This window comes from Falco punctatus (genome assembly GCF_963210335.1).
Source record: "Falco punctatus genome assembly, chromosome: Z".
Lineage (NCBI taxonomy): Eukaryota > Metazoa > Chordata > Aves > Falconiformes > Falconidae > Falco > Falco punctatus.
Genome location: NC_137586.1, coordinates 54,350,819 through 54,366,655, shown reverse-complemented (window position 1 = coordinate 54,366,655; position 15,837 = coordinate 54,350,819). Strand labels below are relative to the sequence as shown.

General features: G+C 44.9%; 1 protein-coding gene across 2 annotated transcripts in view; it reads right to left on the bottom strand.

Moving 5' to 3' along the window:
* Positions 1 to 203: 203 nt before the first annotated feature.
* PDE6B (phosphodiesterase 6B) overlaps positions 204 to 15,837 on the bottom strand; it is a 37,828-nt gene continuing 22,194 nt past the window's right edge. The window contains exons 7-22 of one of the 2 annotated variants that reach the window (XM_080371728.1): positions 15,709 to 15,775; positions 15,520 to 15,567; positions 15,189 to 15,338; positions 14,072 to 14,215; positions 13,447 to 13,512; positions 12,677 to 12,823; positions 11,010 to 11,117; positions 9,908 to 10,017; positions 8,806 to 8,893; positions 8,128 to 8,228; positions 6,635 to 6,742; positions 5,806 to 5,869; positions 4,998 to 5,072; positions 3,583 to 3,666; positions 3,146 to 3,302; positions 215 to 1,907 (exon numbers count right to left, since the gene is read on the bottom strand). In XM_080371728.1, coding sequence (XP_080227854.1) covers positions 1,849 to 1,907; positions 3,146 to 3,302; positions 3,583 to 3,666; positions 4,998 to 5,072; positions 5,806 to 5,869; positions 6,635 to 6,742; positions 8,128 to 8,228; positions 8,806 to 8,893; positions 9,908 to 10,017; positions 11,010 to 11,117; positions 12,677 to 12,823; positions 13,447 to 13,512; positions 14,072 to 14,215; positions 15,189 to 15,338; positions 15,520 to 15,567; positions 15,709 to 15,775 — 1,576 coding nt within the window. In that variant the 3' untranslated portion in view covers positions 215 to 1,848. Of the gene's footprint in view, positions 3,303 to 3,582; positions 3,667 to 4,997; positions 5,073 to 5,805; positions 5,870 to 6,634; positions 6,743 to 8,127; positions 8,229 to 8,805; positions 8,894 to 9,907; positions 10,018 to 11,009; positions 11,118 to 12,676; positions 12,824 to 13,446; positions 13,513 to 14,071; positions 14,216 to 15,188; positions 15,339 to 15,519; positions 15,568 to 15,708; positions 15,776 to 15,837 lie in introns of both variants that reach the window. The other variant, XM_080371727.1, reaches the window with a different exon arrangement.

Genomic DNA, 15,837 nt, shown 5'->3' with positions numbered 1-15,837 from the left:
CACGCACGGGCGAGGTCCCCGCTGCAGGACCCTCCGGCTCCCACGGGAGAGGTCCGTCCGTGAGAGACACCCCGTCCCCTGGCGCAGCACCCCGCAGGGCCGGGGGCACCGCTCCGCACCGCGCGTGGTGCCGCTGGGGCCGCGCGGCAGCACGCAGCACGCCCGCCCCGATGCGGGAGGCGGGGGCACGGGGCGGGCGGCACAGCCCGGCTGGAGCGCCCCGCGTGGGCCACCCCGCGCAGGACCACTAGCCCCCCGGCTTTATCTCCCGGACGGTGCTTGAGGGCGCAGGGAGCTTTTGTCAGCTTTGCGGTGTAGCGCCCGCCGTGGTCTTTAAAAGCCCCCTGCAATATGTTGACCTTGTGGCGTTTTTCGCGCTGAAAAAATACTTGACTTCGAATGCTGTGTGAGGAAAGCCTCCTACGTAGCTCTTGATGAAACTGACACAAAGCACGAAGCCGTTACTAGTGGCAGGTTTAGCTTTCGCGCAAGCATACGGGTCTCGGTGTTTTCCTGAAAGACAACTTGCTGCTCGCAGAACTGCTGCATAGTGACAGAGGACTGCATTGTGCGTACCGCGCTGAGACACGGAGAAATGATCACCAGGTATCACCACAGCTCTAGTTTTCCTTTTACTTGCAGTATTTTTGTGATGCAAAACAAGATACTGAAGGGTAAAAGTACTGAAGGTAGTGGGAGTAACAGAAGAAGAAAATCCCCAGCAAAACATATCTCCAAACACTTAAAAAAATAAGAGAGAGAGAGAGAGAGAGAAAGAGAGGAGTAGAGAAGGGTGTCTCTACTGCTACAAGAGTGTAATTGTGTGTTCTAATATGGTCACGTAAATAAACATGAAAACTAACTTTCATCTCAAATAAAAGAGTACAAGTCATCAGTCTTTCAAAGTCTGGAGGGGAATCTAAAACCCAGACATCTCAGAACAGGAAAAGTAAAGTAAAGGAAGGAGGGCTGGTACTGATTGAAAGGGGATTAAATAATGTTAAATAACATTGGCATTATGAGGCAAAACAGAACAAATTTAGGAGATGCCACAATTCAGGTTGCTTGGGTAACTGTAAATGGAACTGTGATGAGTAAAGATAACACTGTCTTCTTACAGTCACGTGTTACAGAGCAAAGCCTTGGTTAGCGCCCAGCGTGGATCCTGCTTGTGCAGACGGCAGCTACTGAGTGTTGCACAAATGGCTCCACGCCTTAGAGCAGCAACCTATTCAAATTCTTGAACTGAGTGCAGAACTATTATCTCAGTCAGTGTTTCTTGGATTTACATGGAATCATAACTTTTTAGAGCAGTTTGAAGGTTTACTATGGCCAGATTTCATGCTTTATCTTTGTTCCTACCCACGGATTTCTTTCTGATATCCTGACAGATGAAGGCTTAGATATGATAAAATTGTCTCTTTTTTGCTACTCTGCAGGCTCTGATTGCATGCACTGTCAATCACACAGGGTTGTGTGGAGCTGGATATGAGTTCAACTGGGTCCAACAGCTTTTGGGGGAAGAAGTGTTTCAGTGCAGGAGAAATGCTCTTCCATTGTCATGCAGCCTGATTTATTGGGCCAAATGTTGTTCTGACTTGCCATATGCCATCTGACATCAGGTGCATTAAATGGAGCAAGAGAGAACACAGAACGGGCTCTTCACCATCAGGAAGAGATGCAATTAAGGCAAACGAGATGTAGCCCTTCCCTGGTTGGTTGTAAGCCTAATTAAAGTAGCAGAACAGTCCAATCAGGAATATATCTGTATTGACATGATTATTGGGTTTTTAAAAAAAACCATGGGCATTCTCATTTTGGGTGGCATATATTGCATCGATAATAGGTCTAAAGTATGCTACAGGTTTTGGAAGCTGGAGCTGTTCCTCCATTACAGGTTATTCCATCTGCCATATAAAAAGAAACACAGAATTAGAGGCACAGTCATAAACATCCTTCTCAGTCATTAGAGATTTTAGCACTATTAAGTTATCCAGTGATCAATGTAGGTCATACCTATAGTACCCATATCTAAGGCTGGCTGCTGTGCAAAGTAATCATACACGTAAGGCTGCTTGGAAAAAGCGTTTTAGAGTTAGTAGATACTTTCCTCATTTAACTACCTATTACTCAGTCAAGAAATAATTCTTCAGAAATTTTCCAAATCATAGCTAAAGCACTTACTTTTGATATTTGAAGTTAATTGCTATGAATTAAACTGAGATAAGACATCTAGATGGCTCTAATATGTTCTAAACTGTATCTGAGGAAGGCCCACCCCATGGGCTGTTGGGATTTTGGGCCCAAAAAGGGGACCAAAGGAGACTTCAGATGCAGTTGCTGTGGAGTAGAGGCACCAAATTCTAACAGTTGTTTGCTCAGACACTTGGGAGAGGCCAGGAGAGCCTTCTGCTTCCACCTGCTTGCAAGTCAAATAGTTCCCGAGGCTATCAAACAAGCTTTCATTAAATGCCCACTGCAGCTGATAAATTTCAGTGCTACCCAGTCTGGGCCCACAGAAGAAGAAAAATGGATTTGACCAGAATAAATCGCTACTAGGTACTACTACTGCTGTGTGCTTCTAGGTAGTACCTAATCTAAAAATCTAATCTGGTAGTAGTAGATTAGGTAGTACCTAACATATATTTAAAAAAAAAGGCAAAAAAAAAAAAAAGCTAGGAACAGGATGAACTGTAATTCCTTAAGTGTTCTCCCTAGGACTGTGTTAGTTTTTCTTAACTTCTGCATCATGACCTGTGGAACAACACATCAGCCACAGCCCCTGCATACAAGGGGATGTCTCCCTGCTGTTTTCCAGGGACATATATATATATATATATATATATATACACTGCAAAGGACTTTCTACGGCCCCCAGCTGCACGAGTGCTCATGCTGCAAGTAGTCTCACTAGTTTCTCAGGCACTAGTTCCTGGTCATTTGAGCAGGTGGCCTTTTTGGCAGCCTGTCATGGTGTCAGGTTTGAAGACAAGGTGTCTTCAGCTTTGCCAGTGGAGCAAGACTGTGGAAACCTGTTCTGGGCATCTGACTATGTTCCATGTCAGCAAAGCCTGCTGCAGATCTGGGAGAGTATCACATGAATGTGTTTTTGAATGAGAAAGAAAAGCTAAGCATTGTTTCTGACCTTTCCTTGCAGCCATCTTCTCTTCCTCTTTTTTCTTCTCTTCCTCCAGAGCTTTCATTTTTTCATCATACTCATCAGCACGGGTCTTCCACTCATTTCTGTTGTTCAGCAGCCCATCAAGCATAGGCTGAATTTCCTCATGGAAACGGGAGAATTCCTAGCCAAAACACATCCATCAGTGCAATGCAGCACAGAGGCAGTACTTGTCCATCACACCTGAGGATGGACCCTGACTTCTGGCCTCCCAGCCTGGCTCATGCAGGGAAAGCATTAATGGCATTAACAGGGACCATGCTGCAATGCTCTGGAGAGGGGCAGCTGTTGTCTCCTCTGCCTGTCCCTCCCCCATGAGTTGTTCTGCTTTACCAGGACTTACTCATCTGGGATCTGAACCCCTGCCAAGAAGGTTGGGGTGTGCAAGGGCGTGCTTTGCTTACCTTATAGACAAACGTACACACAAAGTCAATGAAACCCACTTGAAGTTTTGGAAGCTCAGCAGCTTTCCTCCGGTCCATCATGGGCTGTGGGAGGACACAAGTTGACCACGATTTATGAGAACTGTTCATTGAAAAACACACCTCTGCTTTCTCCCCAAAACTGCCTTGTGGTGTCAGTCTGGCAGTGCTGCCATGCTGTCCATAAAGGCTGTCTGTCACAGCCCTCTTCCTCCACTGCAGGACAGTGACATGAGCTCATCTCCTTTGCCATTTTAGCAGAAATTTTAGACAGCTCTTTCAATGTTTATGGATGGGGAGGAGGGCAGAGAGATTTTCCCTTGTGCCTGTCAACCAGATGCCTGAGGGCAGGTTTGTGTTATAAAGTACTGAAAAGGTTTTCAATTCTCTAAAGTGTAGCTGAGCATGAAATTAAACGCTTATAAGGCCTTGTTGCTTAGTATATCATTTGTGATGCCTCTGTGGGTAGAGTGTGTGTGTGAAAGTCTACTTAAAAAAAACCCAAACCACACAGCTGGAGACCACATCAAGGAATGACTCCTTGTAGAGGAATTATAGAGGACTGTATGAAAAATGTATTTGTAAAAAGGTTGTAATAATTGTTAAAAACATAAGGTATGAAATGTTAAGAAAAAAAAGGGGAAATTGTAGAGGAATGAAGCTGGGTTAATTATCATCGATAATATACAGCTGTGGGCTGGCTTCAGGGGTGGTGGGTTGGCTGATGTGGATAAGGTGCAGCTGTGGCTGGTTCTGTTAAGGGGTTGGGCAGCCAAGGAAAAGGGAGCAGCCAAGGAAGAGAGAGGAGGAAGAAGCAGAGAGAGAACACGTGCCCTGGATGAGGAGAGACTAGGAGAAGGCAGCAGAGGGACTGGCATTAAGAGTATGCTGGTATGAGATGGTAAAAGATCTTGTTGCAGCTTGATAGTTTTGAGAGTGTTGTGACAACTCCTGGCTCTTTCAATGCCAAATTTGTTATCATAGCAGAAAAGACATTTAAAGAAACACTGCTTTAACGCACTTCCAATTACCAGAAATAATTTCTGGATGCTACAAAGGTTGTGTTTGTAGTTTTTATTAGAAACTCAGCTTTTCTCTACAATGTATGTATTTCATCTTCAATTTTTCTATAAGGGACCAGCACAAAGTCTCCAGGGGGACAGTCACTCCTCACTGGTTCACAGCCACTGAGACCCCTCTAACTATATGGAGAACTGGACAAGAGGGTCTGTCACAGAGGGTCTTCCCTAGCCGGGTACCTACTTTTCCAATGGATTTTGGCAGGCAGAGTGATTTCAGAAAGACTCCCAGTGCTCTGAGAGCAGCATTGCTTGTGGTAAGTCTCTGCCAAGACTTGCTGTCTGAACTGAACTGTCTGGTTCTTGCATGGTACTTACAATAGGCTGCTGCTGAAGGACACTGATTTCTAAGTCTCCTTGCTCCCAGAACTCGGCTGCTACCAGGAGAGCTACCTACATTGCCAAGGAGGGAAAAAGAAAAGTTAGCACTAACTTCGACTTTATAACTTCATGCACTTCAGGTCTCCACCATGAAGTAAATCATTTAGCCCCACTGTTGCTTTGTGCCCAACCCCAGCACCAGCCTTTCTCCTGGGAAGGGCAGCAGTGGCAATGGGATTGCACCCATGTAGTGACAGCTCGACAACCTTATTGCATGGGAGCTCATTAGTCCACTGCTCATCTATGAAGAAATATTTCCATTGTGTCCCCCTCAAGGATTTGCCTCTCGGTCACAGTTGTGGCTGCCTATTATGATTTTCTCAGTTGTCCTTTCTCCATGCTGAACAGGAAGGTGGGTTTTATTTCTTTTATCCTCCTTTAAGTTAATATTTCTTACTTAGCAATTGCTCAAGTACAGTTCTGGAGGGAACTCCTAAAGGAAATCAAACAACTGAGCAAACATCAACCCATATGTTATGTGCAAAAACCCCCTCACTGTAACCCAAGAAGCTAAATACTTGGGGTGGGGTGGTGGGTGTCTTTTCTTTTTTGGTAAACATGAATTTTCTACAGAATTCCCAACTACAATCTTTAAAGATTGGTTTATCCATCAAAACCATAGTTATTCTAAAGTCCTTTTTGTAGTTTTGGTAGAAGGCTCTGATTCAGCTTCCAGGCAGCTTGAGAAACTGCACTACTCTGAAATATAAGCTAGAGAAATCTAACAGTATATCAAGCACCTGACCTTACTCTGGACTTCCCAAGGCTTTGTGATTGCTGACAAATCACAGGCAGTCATCATCATGGCCCTAGAAACAAGAAAGAAATCAGTTCTTCTCTACAGCCTGCACCCTACTTCTTGCAGGCTCAGGATGCTCACCCCCCAGTACTGTGGCAGGTATCCCCCAGGCCCTGCTGAAAGAGGGAATGATAGGTTGCTCTAACATCCTTGGCTCTGGCTGGGACACCATCAAGGATTGCTCTCCTGATTAAAATGGATTTATGCTAGGGAATTGCTTGCTTCTGGCACTAAGATGTTTGCTGCTTTAGTCATTGCTGGGCTGAACTTCTTGACTCTGGAGTAACACTTCTGGCTCCCTCACGGACGTGTAGCAATGCAGACCGCAGTGAAGCTGTGGGTACACTTCATCACCAGTGCAAAGCGTCCTGCAAAGCATCTGTCCGGTCACAACAGCAGCATGGTGCAATCCAGATTGGTTGCTGCTGGGAAGAACAACTAATGGATTGTATTCCTGTAGATCTATGGCAGATCTGCCATTGCAGCCTTCCCCTGTTTGTGGCCTACAGGGCAGTCTTCTAGGACTATAAGGCCAGAAGGTATCCTGCATCTTGTTAGGGGTATATGAACAGAAGGACACTCCAAAATCAGTCACTCACCTGGATGAAGAACCACTTTAAGCTTTATTCCCTGTTTCCCTGCTTCTCCAGAGCATCAGATTTGAGTGGGTAGCAGTGTATCCCATGCTGATTTTGCACCAAGTGCAGCACAAGGCATGTTCTGGAGCTCTCACCAGGGGACCAGGTCACTAACCTTTCCCGAGCTGATTACTCACATGACAACCTCTTTCTTTGTTGTCTCCAGAGACAGGTATTCAGTCCAGGCAGTTGTGCTATCGTAGGTCTTGGACTCATCAACGATCTTTTGAAACATTGTTCTCTTTCTTTGGGGGAGGGGAAAAAAAAGAAAGAAAAAGCTCCAAAACAAGGAAACAAATGTGTTAAAAACAGATGGCTGATGCTGGTATTGACAACCCTTCCAGGAGGGTTTCCAGTAGTTGCTATCCTGGCATTTATGTCCTCAAGGAAGCCCCCAGCAAAACCTAGTACTGTCACCTGCTTCTCTTAAGTAGGGAAGACTATTGTAAATGCCTTAAAAATATGTATCATGGTGAGACATGAGCAGGAACTTGGAAGTATGAGCTACTGCAACGTATCGGCTAAGAAATTCTTTCACCTTTGCTGCCAGCACAAGGCAGCTTTTCCCATAAATGTTGAGCAAACTGCAGAAACCTAGAGCTGGCTGGATTTGTAAAGCTACCTGAGTTTACATATTTAATCTGACCTTGTTAACCTTGTTTATATACCTAAATATATGCAGCAAATTCTGGGGAAGGGTTTATACACAACATACTCATGTGTTGCATGGTGTGAAATCTGGAAAAATCTGCTGTTTCCATGGTAGCAGAGAAGACATTTAGGACAGATTCACAAAGTGACTTTCATACATGTTCTGTCTCTATGATTTTGCCTGGGTCTGATATCAACCAAGCTTTTGCTTTCAGACCATGGACCAAGGAGGGCAAAGACCAGTTTATTCTCATCTGGTAAGGAAGTGGTGGTATCTGCCCCCATATAGCCACCCTACCTTTGGAGTAAGAGGACCAGCTATTTCACCCTCCCTCATATTCCTCTATTGTGGACTGTTTATATTTTGCGTAATCACTCTTCAGTGCAAAACACAGAAGCAGTCTCTGATCTCAGCACTGTACTTCGAAGCACATTTTGAAAGCTCCTTGCTAATTAGGAAGCCATACATTGTTGAATTCCAGACTTAGGTCTCAGGAACTCAGTGCATGCTGCTCCAACGTTCGCCATTTTTGGCTTTTGGATGTGCAATAGAGTATGAACTGGATATTCACCTACAATGGACCGGTTGTTATTTGGGTTGTGCTGCTCTCCCAGAAAAATTAATGTAGCCCTGGCCAGGCCATTTTGCCATTCATGAGTATTTTTAGCGCTGAAGTCCTAGGTAAGATAAAAACTGAAACATCTCTTTCTATTGGGGGATCATATAGCACTGCCTTGTTGGAAAGAGGGTTAAAAAGTCACATATGTGATCTAATGAGTAAATGTTCAAAATTCTTTTGAGCAATTTGAGTTCTCTCCACCAGCTCTAATGTCATTATTAAAGGCAGCCTCCCAGAGGCAGCGTCTGTGGAAAGGATTGCTGCATGAGGGAGCTCTGAGAGCAAAGCTCCACGTTTTGCCTTTGTAAAGTACCAGCTGCTTTCTGCCCTTCACACATCGAGTAATGTGACCAACTTACTTGAAGTAGAGTGCCAGGTCTGTTGCTATAATGGCAATGTCCATCAAGTGAATCATGTGCTCATGCTGTCTGCGGTTGAGGTTCTGACATATATTCAGCGACTGAAAAGCAAAGCAAAGGGAGCTGCAAAATCCAAGCACTGTAATGTGAGTTCCTGGCCATCACCATCTCCCTTTCTCAAATGTGCTTGTTTGTTTTTTTTAATAGCTTCAGCTTGAGCCCCTAAGGCTCAAGTGTTGTGAGCCCTGACCACTGTGTTGGTGCCTAGTCTCCCCTTTTGTTCATTGAAGAGGGTCAGGGTCCTGAAGCTTGTTACACAGTGTGTGCCCAAACCCTGGGCCCCAGCCCCAGGGCAAATTTGCCTGAAATTGAAAGTTGGCTGGGGGAGTGGTGCCACCCTTGACCCTGTCAGAGATGCGCACAGGAGAACAATCCTGTATGTAACATATTTCTGTAGAGACAATGATATGACTTCTGAAGAAAGCAAGTCATGCATTTAGGAAACCCATGTGTTTTGACCCTGGGTGAGCATAGAGTAGTTGGGGAGTGAGGCAGCTGCAGTTCCTCAGGTGTTCAAACCAGAGAAAGGTCTTGTGCTAAGCTGACAGCTCTGTTGCTGCTGAAAAACTTCCTTGAAAGTAAATTATTCATGTCCTTACATTACAGTTCATTACCAACCTCTTCAGAGAGCAAGAATTTTCCAAATTCCAAGTGATGTCTCTCTAAAATTGAGGATCCATGAAGCTTAGCTAGAGGATTTTGAGATCTGGTTGCATAAAGGAAAAATTAAAGATGTTAGTGCAACACTTAAAAATATAAATAAGTGCCTCATTTTGTATTTACTTTTGTCACACACACAAAAGTTCAACACATATTAGAAGGCCTAGGAGTAATGCTTTTAATAGCTAATGACTTCAGTCTAGTAAAAGACTTTTGTGACACTGCTAATAACACTTTATAAAACAGTCTTACAACTACAGACTTCACCCAAAATGTTGTTTATTACCGGACTCTTACTACTCAGCATAGCAAGCTTGTTTAATTCCTGAATAACCACATGTTGATACCTAGTAACAGGAACAGAAAAAACAGCGGTCCTTGGACACTGTCCTAGCTGAAAAGCAAGACCGTTTTTATATTCAAAACACCAACCAGCTTCATTTATATTTTCCCAAAGCTCCAGAAAACAGCAAGACTGTATAGCCAGCAAGCATTGCAGAAGAACTGTGATCTGACACTACTTTAAGTGAGACAGAGTCTTGACTGGTCAGTGAAATCATGCAATTGTTTTTCTGTAATGAGTAGCTACCTACTGAGAGAGAACCCTCACACTCACAGGTGCTTTGTTTCTGCAGGTGGTGAGGGCAGTGCCATGATACCATAGATACCAGTATCTTCATAGACACCTTCCAGCAAAAAGTAGGTTTCTTATGTCCAGGATGCTCCTGGTGGCATCCTGAGCCTCCTATGATGCTCAGGCTACTAAATGCCTGCTCTGTACTTGTTCCACCCTGTAACGGTAGAGTGTTGTTTTAACCAAAGGACGTTTGCCAGGACATAAAGAAAACCCCAGAGAGCACCGCAAAATTTCAGTTTCCCCTCTGGCCAAAGTATAAGCCCAAGTGTTGTAGCAAGCTGAAAAGCAAGGCTATTTGCAAAAGGAAGGTTGTTACATCTGTGTATAAACCAGAGCTGTACAGGGGTTTGGTGTGATCACAGCTTGATCGCACTCCATGTAAGAGCAACAGTAAATAGTTTGGAGTGATAGGAAAGTGCTTACTTCATTTGGTAAAGGTTGTTGGTTCCCCTGTGGTCAATATCATGGCACAGAGCAGCAGTTACCATTGCAAGGGCTTCGAGGTCTGTGTAGTAACGCTTCAGTTTGCCAGTCTGGAGGGTAAGAATTTGCATGTCATCTGTCAGTATCTCTTACAGGAAAGGGTAGTGAGTTGTGGTGGCTCTGTGCTGGGCATCTCCTCGCTGGAACAGTCCAGGAGAACTGAAAACACTTGTGAAGCTGAATGCAATACACAGTACACTTAGGTTAAAATGGGGAAGCAGTTGGAAACAAAAGGTTTCAGACTCAGGTGGGCATGCATGTCATGCATATGTGCTTGATTCCCACCTCTGATGCTGGCTACCCACTGCTATAGTGGTGCCCTAGGGACACCCAGGTCCTCATAAGCACCCCTCCAGTCACTGAACACAAGGTACTTTGCAAAGCGGCTCTGCGTCTTTCTGGGCAATGGTTTCTCAAAGCTGAATTGCCCAAAGGATTGTCTGGGTGTGGGAGGCTTAATTCTGCTGCCAGCTGTGTGGGCCATACTGCCTGCACCGGGTCCTGGTGCTGGTCCATCCCTGGTGTGGAGCAGTGGTCTGACACCATTTTCTCTTGTTGAGCCACCTGTTGCCCTGACAGCCTGTGAGAAATGGCACTTGCCACATCCACAGTAGCAGTAGAATCACACTGGTGCCTGTTCTGGCTGGAAATGGAAAGTGTGAGGTTGCCTCCAGCCCAGCCAACTGACTTCAGTCTGGCTCTTACTGTCAGAAACTACTGGAGGAAGGAAAGTCCTGTAGTGTGTCTCCCCTACCCTGCAGAAGGATATAATCTGGAGGCTATTCAACACCGTACATGTCTGCACCTATGAGAATTAAAGCACTCCATACACTGGGCAGTGTTGGCCATGGCTTTACGTGTAAGGCAAGGACTGCCCCTTCAGAGAAATGGAGAGCTCGTTTAGCAGGACCTGTGCGAGGAGTGACAAACTTTTATCCTACACCAGGATTCAAAGGGAACCCTGCATATCTCCAGGGTGCAACAGAAGATGTTCTGTAAATAAAGCCAAGCCACAGAATTAACTGGGGTGGTGTTACCTTACCGTCAGGAGCGTGAACATAGTCTGTGCGACGTTGAAGCCATGGCGCCAGTTGTGATAAGTTATCTTCCGGTAGCCTTTGCTGACAGAGTACACAAACCTTACCAGAACCTGCAAAGAGGGGAAGAGAATGTCAGTTTGTGTGATGAGGCTGCAATAAAGACCACAGAGAAGTCATGGATGAAGTTCTGACCAGTTCTACAGACATGGCCCCAAAAAGGAATCAGAAGCTTTAATATCATCAGGCTTCCCTGACAGTGTTTTTATAGTAAAGCCTAGTGGACAGCTAACAGGGACACTAAAATTAATATCTTTCTCTTTTCTTTTCTTTTCTTTTTAAAAGAAAAATAAAAACACAGAGGTGTCTGTGAGGGAAACAAGAAACACCAAAGTCTACAGGAAAGGAGTTTTCATCCTGGTGTTTATGAATTTATGGAATTTTTGTACTTCTTTATGTTGTCACTAGTAAGATTTGTCCCTCCCACATCTTGTGATTTAGTAATACTGATACTTTTCTTCAAGGGGTATGGCTCCATAGTTGTAGAGATAGGTGATGTTTATATCACCTAAACAGTTACAATATAGGGCATTAAATAACCAACTGTTTTACTCTATCCTAGTCAAAAATAGGAAAGTATTCTACTTCTCCATGTGTACTACCTCTTGTAGCTATGTAGGTTTTCTCATTAGAGAGCAAATTAATCATGGACGAGTATTCATTTTTAAAAATCTCAGCTTCTCAGAGTGGCAGCAAAGAATGACTACTTTTCACACCTGTATCAGGGGTTAGTTGTTCCAGAGTAGATGTTTTGAGTAGTTTTTGACATTGACTTGCTATAAGTAAGAAGCACAGAAATAATTCCCGTTCAGAGCCCTTTACTCCCTTCTACCGCCCAACCTGCCTTCCCGGAGTGAAAACTCTTCCTGCAGTTTCCTCCAGATCCCACTAGATGGGAACAAACCTCACATGATGTGCTGAGAAATCCCCTGGGGAGCGGCAAAGCTGCTGAAGTGCCAGATTCACAACTCCTACAGGGGCTTAGACTGTGGCAAAACCCGTGAACTTCCACATCAGGTGCTACGGGGTCCTTGTTCCCGCAGGGTCACACCACTCCTGTCACCAGCAGTCAGGAAGCTGGTACCAGCTGCACCAAATGAAGGCACATATGTCTTCACAGAGCAAAGAAAAGCAGAGTGACCTGCCACTGTGGGTTGCAGCATATGTTGGCTGAAAGCTATTGGGTACATACTATACAAACAAAACACGTGCACAAGTATGCACTGTCCCGTGTTGCACCTGGAAACTGTACTATTACACTCCGGCTGTGAGTGGCATTAGACACACGAAGTGCAAGCAATTTTTTGCATGGTGGAGCCTCCATCTATATGGACCTGATAGCAAACCCACACCTGTAGCAGACAGTGCGGAGGAGAAGAGGCCAGCTTCACACTCCAAACCCACAAATAGCGACCAGGGGCTTTGAGAGGGGTGTTCCCTGCCCTCGGCAGGGCTAGAGGCTCAGAACACACACCCCTCTCCCTGCAAGCTCCCATGAACCCAGGCCTCCAGCCCCTCCGTGAGCTGCACGGGGCATGCATGGGGACCTCAGCCATGTGGCAAGTCTGCTGGCCATCCAGGACAGGAGTCCCTCGGTGTTGTCAACCCCTACCTCCTGTGGGATCTGGAACTTTTTCACCACGCCGAGTTCATAGTACATCTGAATGCCGCACTTCACCAGCTCTAGCTCGGTGCAGTCAAAATCAGAAAACCTGAACTCATAGATTTCGAACTTGGTGGGTCCTGGGAGTTCTTCTTTCTGTAAGAGAGGTGGGATAGTTTGTTGCTGCGCTACTTATGCCATCCCTAGAAACACCTAGAACGGGTTTTGCTTAATAAAAATTTTACAGTTTGGTACTGCTGGAAACTTTTCTTTTTAGAATGTAACACATAAATAGACTGAAATGCAGCTTCTCATGATAACCCTGTTAGCAGGGCAAGAGGGAGGGGCATTTTTGGTCAAGTGCCAGAAATATTGCTTGTTTTCTCTTAAGCACTTTTCTTGTTGATATGATATAGTTTGGAGACTCCAAACTTGACAGGTCTTACAGGAGAAGACTTACAGCTCTCCATGTTTACTCTGGAGAACAAAATGCGTGACAAGTCAAGGTGACTGACATGTTTCCAGATGGACTTTGAAACTCTTGAGATAAAGTGGCAGAGAGCAGGTACTCCCTGGGAGCTGGGGAAGGCATTCGCTGCCACCTGATAATAATGTCAAACTCGCACGGCAGAGGAGGGCAGGGTATGCTTTGCCTTCACCCTTCACCAGGTGCCTTGTCGATGTGTAACACTGTGCCAGCACAGGAAACTCTTTCCTGCATCCACGCAGGCAATATTTGTTTGCCAGGGCTGCCCATTCCAGTGGTACATTGCTCTTACCAGGATGCTTGCCAGCTCTTCTTCCTCACACTCACTTGGCTCCTTCCCCAGCTTTTCTCGTGTTGGCTGCAAAGCGCACAGACATGTTAAACTGACGACCGAACCGCACTGGACTTTGCACTGTGCAGCTTTGGGGCAATCTAGGGCAGCTCCCATACGGAAGCTGTTTTTCTCTTGGACCTTTCTTCTATTTCTGGTCTCTCAACCCATTCTTCCTGGCAAAATGTTCTCCTTATCCTTGACTTTGGTTTGTGTTTCCCCCACTTGCAAATGTCCTCCTAAAGACAGTGTCCCAGCTGGGTCCTCTTACCTCCATATCCTCTGCACTAAGGAGGTTTTGGGGAACAAATTGGCTCCTCTTCCACTCCCACAGCCCTGCCCTGAGCAGCACCTGCATAAGCCCACCTCCAGGGCTGCCTTTGGTGATGAAATTGGAAGCACACAGTGCACAAAAACTTGTTCTGCTACTGTGCAATAGCTGGGGCTCCGGGTGCTGCCTCATCTCATGCCTCAGGCATGATGACTGTGAGCATTTCTGAGGGATGTGAGGCCTGTGTCTGTGCCTGAAGTGATGGGCCAGACACCCATCACACTTGGGGGTGTGCTGTATGTTGTGAGGCATTACCAGAATTTCTTGGATTTCATCCTTGTCACATTTCACATGGTAGAGCACCATGTCCTGAGCAATGTCCTTCCGGTTCTCCAGCTTGTTCATCTTATCGTACGTGTCTGTGTTGAGTACAGACCAACCCAGGAACTGTGTCAAGGACTTGGTGAGGGGAAAAGAAGGAAATGGTGAAATAACCAAAACATCCATTCTTCAAAGACACAGAAATATAACACTGCGTGATATATATATTTAGAAAAACACAAAAGCACCCAGCTGCTACTTGCTCCTCTGCAGAGCAGCTTCCCAGCTATTGAATCTGCCTAGGCTTCCAGGGCATCCATTGTGTGGAGATTCATGGACCCTCAGTCCAATTCAGCATATGGAAGGCTGTTTCTCTGCTGTTGCAAGTGTCTCCATGCATGTGGAAAAGCTGGTGTCACAATGGTGACAGCAGTTCAGGAATTGTTGTATCAGGGGAGAGCAAAGTCGTCTCATCATCTTTCACATATGTTCACCCACACCCTGTGTTTGCTCTCAACTTGTTTGCCATCCAGTGGCCTATTCAAACTGATATTTTTTCCCCACAATCTTTTTGTTTGATAAGAAAAATCTTTTTCAGGAAATACTCTGATTGGTAACAGATGCCAGGAGCTGAATGCCTATGTTGGACTGAAACTAGCATAGCAGCATTTCTAAGAAGCAAGGTCTGTAATTACAGCTGCTGTTACCAGATTCAATAGCTGGCCACCCTTTGTATCTTAGCTACACAGACAATTTCCGTGTAATTTCTCGAGGGAGTTGCCCAGGCATCACGAACCAGCTGTCATGTATGTGAATACAAGTCAGAATCATCGTGTTAGTACATAGTAGCTGCTCATGGCTAGGTGTCTAATCCAAGAATACTGAAACAAAATAAGGCAAACACAGCTGGGCTTCCAAGACTGAAAAAAACTTTGTATTTTGTATAGTTGCTTTCAAAAGCAAAGTTGATTTCAAGCTGATGCATAACACTTCTATAAGCAACGAAGAAACTTAGCCGCAAAACACTGGTGGCTGCTTTGCAGGTGTACAATGAGCAATAGTGACCTCCTCAACCATATGAACTACTTCTAACTGCGGCAAGGAACTGTACCTCCATGAGGGTCTCATCTTGTTCATCAAATGGCTTCCCATCTTTTCTGTTATAGAATGTGACAACGCCAACAATTTCTTCCTTTTTGTTGACTATTGGCATGGAGAGAACATTTTTGATAGTCCATCCTGATTCATCTAGAGGACCTTCCTTGAAGCAATAGCAAGCAGAAAGACACCATGTACTTAATGTGTTTTCTAAATACATAAGCACTTCCATTTTACATCAAGACTACAGGCTAAAGCAATATTTATGTGCTTAATATCGACTCTAAATTACACTTCTACAAACTAAGTAGGATCCTTGATGGGACTGGAAGTTTTCACAGTACCTGAAAGTTAAACATCTCATCTGCAGCAGCATTCATAATGTTGCAGATCTAGGGGATTGCACAAAAGGAGAAGTTTTACAATATGGGCAATGAGCAGTTTAAATGCCAAAACAAAAAACCTGAATTGAGAACACAGCAGAATTAGCATGACTTCATCTCAGAAAGCTTTAATGAAGCCTAAGTACTTACAAATCCACTTTCAGCCACATAGGTTGGCAGTCCAGTAACTAGTGCCCAGTGATCTGGTGCAGGATTTCTGAATGAAAGAAAAACACATCATAAGGGGAATTAAGGATATATATTTATATATTTACTCAA